We start from the raw sequence: 13370 nt of genomic DNA on the forward strand, positions 1-13370 counted from the left end.
TTGGTAGCAGCTTTATTTTCCCTTCCCCAATTCTGTTAACTTCTGGGTTTGCATTTCCCAGAATGCATCATTCTCTTTCAGGCTTTTCTGCCTTAAACATAACATTGTTCCCCCCGCTGGAATGCCCTGCTCTTTTTTATCCAGCTAGCAAAGCCCTACTCACTCTCCAAAAAGTGGCTTAAAAACAGCCCTCTTCATTCCTTCCACATTTTCTACCCCTAATCCTGAGGGGAAGGCATACATCATTCCCTTAGCTCCTCGGAAACAATGATTCACAGGTACTTCTATTGTTGGACGTATCTGTACTGTAATTGTACTTTTCAATACTATATACCTAGTGGACATTATACTACACAACAAGTAAGAGACGCTCAGATATTTGTTAAAAGACTAGGAATGCATAATGGTCCCAGTTTACATTCAACTATAATTTAAATGAATACGTTCTTCTAGTCCAAGCACATCATTCATTCTAACAATATTTTACCACCTTCTATGTGCCTGCATACACCAAAGACTCACTGGTGAGTAAAATTAGTAGCTTAAGATCCCAGGTTCAGACTGAGATTTTGAAACTATTTTTCCAAGCATTTCCCAAAGACATGAAGGCTTTGGCACTACGTCTTCTCAGTCGTAACCAAATTGTGCTATGAACAAATACTTCAGAATTGGAAACACACTCTCCATTTACTAAATTTGTTAAAAGAGTCTAAACAAGAGTAAGACATTCACACTAGGGTAGTAGTGACAAAAATTAAGCTACAAGGTACCTCAAAAGCTGCCCTGCTAATCCTACCTACATGTGAACACTCGCTCTTCCACCTCCTACACACTAATCTGCTTTCACTAAGGTATTACTCCAGCTAACGTTTCTTTTTTATCAAAGCTTTTCTGAGCTAGAACTTACATACCACACAATTCACTGATTTAAAGTGTACAGTTCAGAGTTGTGCAACCATCCTGCAATCAATTTTATAACATTTTCATCATCCCAAAAAGAAACACATACCCATTTAGCAGCCACTCCCTGTATTAGTCAGGGTTCTCCAGAGAAACAGAACTAAGAGAATGTGTATATGTACAGAGAGAGAGAATTATTTTAAGGAATAGGCTCGCGTGACTGTGAGGGCTGTCAAATCTGAAACCTGCAGGGCAGGCCAGCAGGCTAGACACACCGAGTAGACTTGCTGGTGCAGGTTGAGTATAATGGCTCTCGGAGGCAGAATTCCTTCTTCAAGGGAACCTCGGTCTTTTCTTTAAAGGCCTTCGACTGATTGAATGAGGCCCACTGCATTCTGGGGGTCATCTACTTTCCTCAAAGTCTACTGATTTAAATATTAATCACATTTTTAAAAATACCTTCACAGCAACATCTAGACTGGTATTTGACCAAAAACTGAACACCATGGCCAGACCAAACTGTCATATAAAATTAACCATCACTCCCTGTTACTCCCAGTCACTGGCAACCACTAATCTACTTTCTGTCTCTATGGATTTGCCTCTCACACATGTCATATAAACAGGATTATACCATATGTGGCCTTTTGTGTCTGGCCTCTTTCACTTAGCACAGTGTTTTCAAGGTTCATCCATGTTGTGGCATGTATCAGCACTTCACTCCTTTTTATTGCAGAATAATATTCCATTGTATGGTATACCATATTTTATTTACCTATTCATCAATTGATGGACATTTGGGTTCTTTCTACTTTTTTGGTTTTTTACTATTATGAAAAATGCTGCTATGAACATTCATACAAGGTTTTGTGTGGACATATGTTCTCATTTCTCTTGGGTTTATACCTAGAAATAGAATTGCTGGGTTACATGGTAACTCTATAACATTCCGTTTTACTGTGCAAACTTTTTGAAAAAATTCAAAACTACAAATTTTGTCTATTCTGCAAGCATAACTACCATACCTATCTATGCTCATAACATACAGCTTGATTTTATTTCCTATCCCTGAATTTTTGAAATAGACAGACTCTTTTAACTAGCATCTAATATAGCCAGTATTTCTATGGTTAAACTGTTTAAAAATCAAATATACTCACTTCTTTTAGATTTACTTATGGGGTGGGATGTGTGTGTGTGTGTGTGTGTGTCTGTGTGTGTGTACACACACATTTTTCATATAAAATACAAACTCCACACATACTAAACTTAGAAATTATCCAATGAAAGAAAAAAGTATATTTTTTAGTATAGTATACTGTCTAAACAGGGATATGCCACTATATTTACATGTAAAAAATTGTTTTTATTCAACTTGTAAAATGTTAAGTGATGAATAAATACTGTCTATAAATACTGCCTGAGGAAGTGATCTTAAACTAAAACTCTAAACTGATTTATTACCAACATATCTAAGAGTTAACAGAAAATAAGTATTTATTTCAATGCATTTTTTTCTTTTAATCTATTGTCCACTAACAGATAGGTGATGAGATTAATGACTAAGAGTGCTGAGAGGCAGCGAGCAATAGAGGGTGCATTTTGCAATCAGATGTTCCAAATCCCAACTCCACCACTGTGTTACCTGAACAAATTTCTTCACCTCTCTGAACCTCAGCTTTCTCATCTGTAAATTACTTACTTCAACAGCTTAAAGATAATACTACCTACTTCAAAAGTTTGTTGTGAGAATTAAATGAGCACATAGAACTCTTAAAAGCACATAGAACTCTTAGCACACCACCTAGTAAGTGCTCAATTAATGATAGCTATTAATATTACAGCATTCTGGATGTAATATGTAGAGCATATTAACACATTTCAGATAAGCTTACCACAATTCACTTGATATCATCAGTTTAAACGTACATTTTAAATTATGATTTAATCACTTATGAAAAAAGTAACAACAAAAACTATGTTTCTTTACCTACATACCCAAGTAGGTTAATGCACAGAAAAGTTCTGAAAATTACATACCAAACTAATTCCATACAACCATCACTCTGGAGGAGGGGAGGAGGACGGGAGGTGCCTATGTGAAGGAGGACATATATGGACTCATTATACTTCCTTATTGCTTAAATTTGCATGAGAATGTATTCCTGTTATTGTATAAGTAAAAAATAAGATGAATAATAGCTTGAAAGTCCGTATTGGAAATTCATTTCTGCTCAGCTCAACTAGAACAAATCAATAGTTATAAATGTAGATAAAACTATAAGCTTGAAAGTATTGACAAAGCTTTAATATAAATAAATAGGAAGCAAATTTCTTATGTTTTTAAATTAAAATCTAACCCAAATTGGGTATTTGACACAGGATACAGTACTAATCACCACAAGTTTTCATGTTTTCAAGTACCTATATAAACTTTACATCTATCAGCTATTCTCTCTGAAGGATAAAAAATGTACATGGCAAACAAGTCTTTCCAAGACTGTTTCATTCATTTGTATAAACACCCAAATCCAAATCAGTTGCCTGAATGCAAGCCTAAGAAAAAATAAATTTATCACTAGAAGTAGTAGAGATATGTTTTTAAAATGCTAGCTAACCCAGAGAAATAATTAAGTCAGGTTCTCTCAGTCTTTGAAAGTCTGTCATATGACAAGCATTTTAGGTAGGCACCCAGAAAATAATAGCTTAGATTACCTCTTAAGAGAGCAAAAGACAGACTTTCATTACAGTAATTGTTCAGTCCATCGTAAGATAGTTCAGAATAAATGTCTAGCAGTTGGCTTTTATTTCAGGGGGGGAATCTAGATTCTGGTTCCAACTCCCATAGTTCCTAATAGATGGCTTTGTGTAAATAACCTATAAACACCAAACTCTTTTCAGATAAAAGGGGTCAGCCTGTAACTGCTCTACTTACCTCCTAAGAGTGTTATACAGATCAAGTGAAATAAGAAAGTACTCTGAATATTATAAAATCCTTAAAAGTATTATTTTGTATGAGAATAGATACATATGGAATAGCTCAAAACTAGTATAACCAACCACAGATCATCTAAGATCCCGAAACACTTAAAGTGTCTTGCACACTGCAAATTAGCAATAAGTACTGATTTACACAAAGACTACCTATTGGTAATTGAGTCCATGATCTCCAATTGAGAGCTAACTCCAATGACCTGCCCTTTGACCCTCCTCAGGGTTTGCAGAATTACAGACTGCTCCATTGTTCACATTGCACTCATTCAAACATTTATGTAGTGCCTATTCCTTTGTTCTCAAGAGCTCACATCTGGCAGGGCAATAGGATATTTGCATCATGGTTATTTTGCTGTCTGTGTCCCATAATGAAATTACATACAAATTTCTATGGGAGAATAAAGGAAGAAGCAATTAATTCTTCAGTTAGTGGGAGTCCGGGAAGTTTTCACATTGGAACTGGGCCTCAAGGGATGAAGGGAAAAGGTCATTCTGGAAGACAAAACAGCAAAAAAGGCACTTGTTCTCGGAACAGGCAGCACTGTCACATAGATACCACACAGTGTTTGGGGGCAAAGAAAAAAGAGTAATAGAAGATGGAGCCAAAAACAAGGAAATGAGAGACAGATTTTGAAGGGGTTCATATATCATGACAAAAATTAATGGGGCAACAACCAAGACTTTGAGCAGTGGTCTAAACTGTTCATGTACCTGCAGTGGCAGTGAGAGAAGAGCGGGCAAGAGTCCTTAAAACATTTCCTCAGCTAACAAATGTCACCATTTTTCTTGATTCAAGTAACTGACATACATTAAGAACCAATCTCACAATCTTTGCACTTAAAACTCTAAATGACTGACACCCTCATCCCTACTTATCAAAGAGAATAGACACTAAGCTCTAACATAAATACCACTTGAGAAAACCAAATAGGAGCTTGAGAAGGTAAAGAGTAAATTTAACCTAAGGAGAAAATCAACAAGTAGGAAAAAAATGTTTTAAGTGTATATACCGTCCATATTTTTTACAATTGAAAATAGATAAAATACTTCATTAGCTTTCCACTACTGTGAGAAGTTATACAGAAGGAAATGAATGTATGCTTTGGATATACAACATGGCCTTCTGAACATGCTTACATTAATGTGCCTTAAACATAAATGTATCAAATATGCGACTTTCTCACAAAAAGCAGCACCTGTTAATGACCTTTTTACTTCTGTCAACAAAACAGGTATCTGTTAAAACAACACAGAAACAAGTAAACAAAATCAATGAATGTATGATCTGCCATTCTCACAAAAGCTGAGGCCAGATCTTTGCTGTCATGTTTAGACATGCGGAGGAAAAAGGAAGAAACAGTCTTGTTATAGAATTCTGGTGATTCTTCCTTTGCAATGACTACCTTGTAATATTTTTGGAACATGCCACACCATTCCTGCCTCTGTGCCTTTATTTGAGTAGTTCTTCCCACCTAGAACTCCTTTCCCTGACTGACTCTACCTACATTCTGCCTACTTAAAAAGTCCTAAGGTCTAGCTCAAGTTGCATCTCAACCATGAAACCTTCCCTAAAGTCTCCGGTCCATACAGAACTTCTTAATTGGGGGTATAGCTCAGTGGTAGAGCATTTGACTGCAGAACCTCTTAATACACTTGTCCTTTCTCACTTTCCAGCATTTCATCATTTTCATTCTTATTGTGAACCTAGCCTATACTCTTACAAAATGACATCATATCTAAACTGTTACAAAGCCTTGGAATAGCAGAGTGGATAAGAGCTTGAGTTCTAGACTCCACAATTAAAGAGTCAGAATACCTCAGTTCAAATCCCAGCTCTACCATTTATTAGATATGGGAACTTAGGCAAGTTAACCTAATCTAATCTCTCTGTGCCTTAATTTCCTCATAGGTTAACATGGGAAAAATAAGCACTTATCTTAAACAGCTATTTAAGGATTAAATAAATTAACATGTAAAGCATGTAGAACAGGTGGGCATGGTACCTGTGCACAAGTGTTAGTTAAGCTGTTCCCCATTTTTGCCTTGCTCCAGGCCTCTCTACATACTGTTGTATCACTCTTAAATGGTGGAGAGTCTGCACAGAATCTCCCTCGCCTTCCATTTAGCTCATGGGTTCATGTCCTTAGTTTGGTAATCAAGGCACTCCACAATCTGGCACCACACTATCTACTCAGGTTCAGTTACTCAACATCCACTTTATACAAAATAAAAGGAAACAGACATACAAGGCAGAGTCTCCTCCAGGGTCTGACAACTAATTACAGAAACAAGGCACAAACAAAACCATCACACAGAATGGATATTCACCCATAGCTACTCTCCAAAAGAACTCTGAAATCCAACAAAATCAGTTCCTCAGTGTTTGCAAGATGCCAAAGTCACTCAAAATTGTCTGCTTTTGTCTGTTTTAGTTCACTCTCATCCTCTCAAAACACACAAAAACAACCCCCAAAACTCTTTCTCTCAACTTGTATCCATCCACCCTTTATTTTAAAGTCTAAATCAAACACTATCACTCTCTTCCCATTTAAACTTATATAAACTGTCTTATCTCAATCAACTGTTCTCAAAGTGCATAGTCACCCTCTCCATCCAAAATATAAGCTCCTAGAAAGAATAAGAATTTCTTACCAGTTCTTGTCATTTCCTCCCCACCTTCACCACTATGCCCTCCACTGAAACAGATCATGCTAGGACAGGTGTTTAAAATTATGCATTGAATTTAAGTAAAAAAGTGAAACTGGAAGTAAACTACTACTATGACTACTTACTACGAAGTAAGCTACAGTGAGACTGGAATAGACTACATACTGGGTCAACCACTAGACGATCACCTGTCTACAAAGCCTCAATCAGACAGGGCCATCCAAATCAGAATGAGGCAGTCCACTCACTGTCCCTTCTATTTAATAAGCATCATATATATATGGGTAGATTTGCTTGTGCAGTGGCACCTTGAATCAATAGAAGGGTTAATAACCATTCTATTATCTACCACCTAATTTGAAAAGCTGGACCTCCAAAAAGGATGATACATGCAGGGCCAGCATCCAAGCAGAGCAATCCAAGTGCTACATCCCTGAGGAGATGATTCGGGAAAGCTTGTTAAATTCCACTTAATGGCAAACCTGTCACCCTCCAACATACAGGTTTTAAGTACCATAACATATTGCATGAACTTAGCATGAAAAAGTGTCACCTGGATTTCCATGTGCCCACACTTTGCAGATTTTCTACAACGAACATGTATTACTTGAATAATCAAAAACTTTCAAGTATTTATTATTTCCTCCAGATTTTAATGGGTCTCTCTTAATGGACAATGCTGAATGCAACAAACACAAATTGAAAGTCAACCGAAGGGCATATTACCCCAACTTTCTATCTCCCAGGTAAAGTGCCAATTTTGGCTAAGTTCTCAACTTCATGTTTCAATTTAAAAAAATTACTTCTACATATGCCATCACATAGAGGAAAAAAATTTCTCATTACCTTCCTAAGACTCCATAGCACTACAGCAAATGGCAGAGCGTCCTAGATAGTTCCCTCCTCCCTCAACCCCAAACACTCTCCTCCCTAAATACTGAGCATTATTTAATAAGGGCCAGGAAAAGGGTGCTAAATTACTTACATGGTTATCTCACTCCTCAAAACAAAAGTAGGTATTCTTATTATCCCAAGGGAAAACTGAGGCTTATTGATGTTTGGGGGGAAAAAAAACTTGCACGAGGAGATGCTTATAGGAGGGGATTCTTGTGCTGTATAAAAAAATTTACTGGGAATAGATGGGGGACTTTTGTTGGGACAATTATAGCAGAAATCTTCAAACTGGATATTTCACAGAGAAAACTATAAATGACATCTGGTCAAATTGTAGGTTTTCTTTGGAACTAATGATATCTGGCACATAACAGATGTTCAGTAAAAATCTGTGCTCAAATTTAAATTTTAAGTAGTTAATTCCTAAAACACTTTGAGCACATGGCAAAATCTGACAGGTTATTTGTTTTAACTAGATTGGTGGTACAATAACCAATAATTATATCTACACCTAAAGTAATGGACTCACATCCTGAGTGTTTTAGCTAATAAAGCGGGGGAGGAAAAATGGCAGGAAGAAGCTATGTATTCTTTAAATATAAGTTTTTCTAATAACAAATTCCATTTAAAATTTTAACATATCATCAAAATTTATATAATACACACTAATAATCTATTATTCTTAGTCATCTCAAAATAACCTATTGTGGGGGTTTTAGTATAGCCATGAAAAGCACTGTTAATGTAATCACTGTTTTTCAAATAAGTAAAAGAAAAAATCTGAGTCTCCTTTCAGTATTTAATCAAACTAAAGAATGTACATTTGCAGAGTATGTACTTTAAGCTAACCTATTATCTGATTAAATTGGACCTTAATTCTTGCCCAGGGACACAGAGACAAAAATGTAAAGGCTGGTTAAGGCACTAGCAGTTAAATGATGTTTGAATCTGATTGCTGGAAAGATGGGTTTTATGGATATTCACTTTAAGTTATTATGGGTAATCTATAAGGTCTTTCAGGCACCCAAACTTTAGCTTCCAGGGAGGAAAGAAAGGGTCTGTTTCACAGGTAAATGAGCATCCGATGTTATACAGAAAAATTAACATCCTTTTCAGTTCTCATTCTACACAGAGTAGGGTATAGGCATTATGCAAGCACACAGCACTCGGGCAATCTTTTCCTCCTTTCTTTGAAAAATGTATATAATAACTCCTTAATTCAGTAACAACACAGTATTACTTTCTTCCTTTCAGGTTTCTTTCATTTCAAAACACTACTCTTGAAGACTTAAATTCTTCTTTTAAGAAAGACTTAATCGTTTAACTCAAAAAGAGGGAGCAAAAAGTCAGGAGGTGAAATCCGAGATATTCTTATTAGTCTTACATAACTTACTCTAAGTTGGAATTGATTCAGTAGCTCAACTAAAACCCAAGGTTTAAGCAAAGATGAGATCAGTATATTCTTCACACACCTAAAGAGTTTTAAAAAGTGAAACGGTCTTAATTTAATTTTTTCCCTTGTATTCTTAAAATATAAGCACCCGCGTGTATGGCAAATTAGGGTGCCAACATATAAAAGTTAAAATGGTCACATTTAAAGTGAAAAGCACTAAATTCATCCTATGGCATCTAGGTAATGCAATCATTGATAGAACTGGATATAATTTCAGAAAATAAGTTAATTTCGAACACTGCTTTTGAAATATCACCTCTGGAAGAATGCATTCAGTATTTTTAAATAAGTGCTGCCGGGAACATCAAAAAGTGATTTCCAAAAGCAATAGATACATGTTCCCTCAACTTGCAAACAAAACTCTAAAAATGTAGTTATAATTATTCATGCCTAACTAAATTGTCTTTGCTAATTGCAAATTACTCCCTTCATGGGCACGTATGTATCAAATCTTTCCAAAACCAACTTTACACAAACTATTGTCCTTACTAGACAGGCCTAATCTGAACTCCACTAAGAGCTATGTGTATACTACACCTCACTCCTGAGACACTTGAGCCCCAGTGTAATAATGGCCACAGATTCCCTGCATTGCTTTGGGAACTGCTGCTTGCTTAACCAAGCACCGAACTGCAAATTCACCTTTCTAAAAAGACTGAAAGTAAGAAGCCAAGCTTCACTATCTAGTTTTCCGAAACGAATTAGGGTTTGGGATTTCACTGGGAATGACCACATTATCAAGATGCCATCGCCCTCCCTAGGCATTTAATTACAATACCTTCTCTGTTTTCCATTCAACCACCTCAATTAAATTTCCACTAGAACCAGAAACACAAAAAGTGGATTCTGTGGCCTTGGCTGAAAGTCTCCTCTGGGTGCAAACCCTGGGATCCCGCATACATTATAGCGAAAGGGCAAAGAGAAACGAAAAGTGAGGATTGTTAGACAATGCGGTGACATTACCTTGCCCGTCTTGTGATCAAACCAGACGAGAGCATGGTTCCTGGACAGCACCTTGCAATCAAAGGTAGCATTATTTTGCGCGGGTCGACAGCGGGCCACCGAGCGGCCGATTTTAATGGGCTCGTCCAGGTAGACATGACGCTCCTGGAACGGGTGCGAGTTCGGCCGGCACGTGAAGATGGCCAAGGCTGACGGCATCGAGGACAGACGGGGGGTGTCTCTCCTATCGAGGGATAAAGAGGAGTGCCACCGGATCCGGACTGCCCTTCGCGAGCCTCTGCCCCTATCCCCCCCAAAATTTTAAATTAAAACACACTGCGCATCGTCTAAGCATAACCAGTGAGCATCAACAACTCTTCTCCTGAGCAGGAAGCCAGGCCGGCGCAGGCCCCATCACCTCTCCCAAGAGCCAGCTCACAGAAAGCCCCCAACCGGCAGCTTTTAGTCCATCTTCTTCCTCGGGAGGAAACGCCTCACACATCGGACGGCTTCAGCCAAGAAAACTCCTGGAACACAGTTTGGGGACTGGAGGTATCCAAGCCGAGGAGTCACACGCCAATTCCTGGGTTTGGTTTGGGATCGCGGCCGCGTTTCCCCCTCGGTGGCGGAAGCGGTGCAGCACTGCAGCATGGAGGAAGGGTCGGTTTGACGCGGCCAGGAAGGTCCTTTCGGGGCGACGGAAGGCGCAGCCGAGCACCCCGGGGCGGCCACCGCCCGTCCGCAAGGGCCTCGGAAGAGGACGGCGACGGGGCGGCGAGGGGTCTAGACCGCCGGCGGGACGGTCTGCATGGCCCTGGCGCGCGGAGGCCGCCGGGAGGGCACGGGGACCCCGGCCGGCACGAGCCGGGGCGGTGGATGGTCCTTGGCACGAGCAGCGGGGACTGCCAGGCACCTGGCGGGCGTCCCCCGCGCCCAGGGCGGGGAGCCGGCTCCGCAGGCCGGTGCGGGCAGAGCGAGGCGCGACCCCGGGGGTCTCCGCTGGCAGGAAGTTGGTCCCTGGACGCCTGGACCCTTGGCTGCTGCTCAACACACCGGCCGCCTCCTCTCAGGGCCGCCCCCGCGAGGGTCGCATCGCAGGGACCGCAGCCGCAGCTCCCGGAGGACGAGGAGGGGGGGAGGGAGGCTGGCCCGGAGGTTGGGGGAGAGGCCTGGAGGCCCCGGGCTGCGTCCGCCCGCAGCCTCCACCACTCCTGGCGGGCGGGACACGCTCAGGCTACGCCGGACGAGGCAGGAAACTTTCCGACCTGGTAGGGAAACATCAAAACAAACGGCCGTCAGGCGCCGGTGCCCGCCCGCCTCAGCTTTCGCGCTCCTCAACCCGACCCCCACCAAACCCGCACGACTGGCTGCAACCTCGGCCGACCTCGCCGCGGACGGGCTGCGGGGATTTGAAGGCCGGACGCCACGACAAGTCTAGCTTCCCTCGCCGCCGCCGCCGCCTCAGCTTACCTTGCCAGCGCCGGCCGCCATAGTGACTCTGACTGAAGCCTACCGGGTGCACAGCCACGGGAACGCGCACCCTTCAAGGGCCCTCCTATTCCCTCTCCCGCGCCGTAGTCCGGGGATGTCACGTGATCGACGCCGCCGAAGCCATGCTTGTCAGGGGCAGGAAAGAGGGCAAGCTAATTTTCAACTGATCTCCGGAAGCCATTTTAGTTAAGGGCCGAACGCTTCAAACCGCGCGACAACCTCTACGGTCATTTTGGTTAAGGGCAAGAAGGACTTTGACTCGTTGCAGGTTTATAAACAAAACGTGCCAACTTCCTACTTTATCATCTTAGTAATACGGTACGAACTTTTATTACACTTTATTCACTACCTTCCTCGTTGAAAATAACAACGAGCAAAGAGAACAGCGCCATCCAAAGGCGATGTTATTAGCAGCCATTTTAGCTATGGGCAATAGTTTTCCCACAGCTCCCTTAGGAGTGAGCAATTAAATTCCCACAAGTCCTAGGATTTGTGCATCTGAAAGGAGAGAGTCCAACCTCATTCTGCTAGAGTCTTCGCTGTGTATCTAGCCCGGAGGAAAACTCTTTCTTAGTCCCCGCTTTCTATTTCGAATGACCGGTCTTTCCACTGTATTTATCATGTCTTCCAGAGCTCCAACGCAGATTCTATCCCGGAAAGAGTGCGACTTCAGAAAGTTTAAAATCACTTTGCTTCCACAAAAAGGTCCAACAATTTCCAATATGGAAAAAGGGGGTATTGCCTCCACTCATAGTAACAGGGCAGATGAAGAGTCATTGGTCTCAGGAAGAACAGACTGCAAAATCTTAAAGATAAGTTCAAGAAAACATGGTGGGAATGAATCTTATTTAGAATCAATGGTGGCTCCATCCGATTCCTTTGACGACAGACTTTACTACTGTGTGACCTTGGGCAAGTTTCTAAACCTTTTCAAACCTGGTTTTCTTATCTATAACATGGAAATAAAACATAAGGCACCTGTTATTGCGAGAATTCAAGGTGATAATCCGTGTTGCTCATTAAAGAGTACCTATTATTCATTTCAATACCTGTATATACTGTTTTGGCCCCGTCCTAAATTCTGCTGAGCTCTGGGGACACATAGGTGAACAAAACCTGGACACCTGGGTGTTGTGGGATAGGGATGGGGGTAGGGAGATGACAAACACAGATGCAGAAAAATTTCACTTTGATGTAATCAGGGCTAAAAGAGGCAAGCACTGGGTGCTAAAAGGACCAGGGATCGCCTTCTAGGAGAGGTAACTGAACTGAAGGAAGGAAGTTCGGAAAACCACAATAAATATGAAAGTTGCTGAACTCCTTCATACATTTCCAGGAATAGAGAATAGCCAGAAAAGGAACAATATTTGATACATGAATAAAATGACATATTGTTATGCATTATTATAGGATAAAATAGGAGTGCCACAAAGTGAGTCTGGAGAGAAGAATATGAACTAGACTGTAAAGAACTGGTATATTTTTCTAATTCAGCAAATATGTATTGAGCTAATACTGTGTTCAACATACTTCATTCTAGAGAAAAATAAGGATATGTTGAAAAATTTTAATATAAGAGGATGAAAAATTTTCATTTCGGGTAGCTTTTAGGCTTCTGTGGAATAAGTAATATAGGTCCCTCTACAAATCCCGAATGAGCTCTGTATATCAACTTGAAAGTCATTTATACATTCTTTCATTCATGCATTCATTCATTCTATAAATATTGAATTGAATGCCTATTGGACAACAGATATTTTGAAGGTCCTAGAAATACAACCATGAAAGAAAGAAAGACTCCCTTGAGTTGCTCACAATTTGGGTGATAACACAATAAAACCCTTACCATAGTAAATATATCAAGAGTAATGGGAGCATGGTAGAATAGTTTCAACTGAGACTTGAAAAATGAGTAAGAGTAGGCCAGCTAGTCTGGTAGTAGTGTGATAACAAAATTTAGGCCAAGAAAACATAAACAAGGACCCAGGTAGTTAAGCTAACAGGACTTTAAGGGAATTACAGGTAAGTC

General features: G+C 40.4%; 1 protein-coding gene across 40 annotated transcripts in view; it reads right to left on the reverse strand.

The window, feature by feature from the left end:
* Positions 1–11370, reverse strand: part of SLMAP (sarcolemma associated protein) — a 126073-nt gene extending 114703 nt beyond the window's left edge. For 39 of the 40 annotated variants that reach the window (XM_081071490.1, XM_081071486.1, XM_081071477.1 and 36 more), the window contains exon 1: positions 9872–11115. In XM_081071490.1, the coding sequence (XP_080927616.1) occupies positions 9872–10069 (198 nt within the window). In that variant the 5' untranslated portion in view covers positions 10070–11115. Of the gene's footprint in view, positions 1–9871; positions 11116–11320 lie in introns of those variants that run through there. The other variant, XM_081071484.1, reaches the window with a different exon arrangement.
* Positions 11371–13370: the final 2000 nt, after the last annotated feature.

This window comes from Rhinolophus hipposideros (genome assembly GCF_964194185.1).
Source record: "Rhinolophus hipposideros genome assembly, chromosome: 14".
Taxonomy (NCBI): Eukaryota; Metazoa; Chordata; class Mammalia; order Chiroptera; family Rhinolophidae; genus Rhinolophus; species Rhinolophus hipposideros.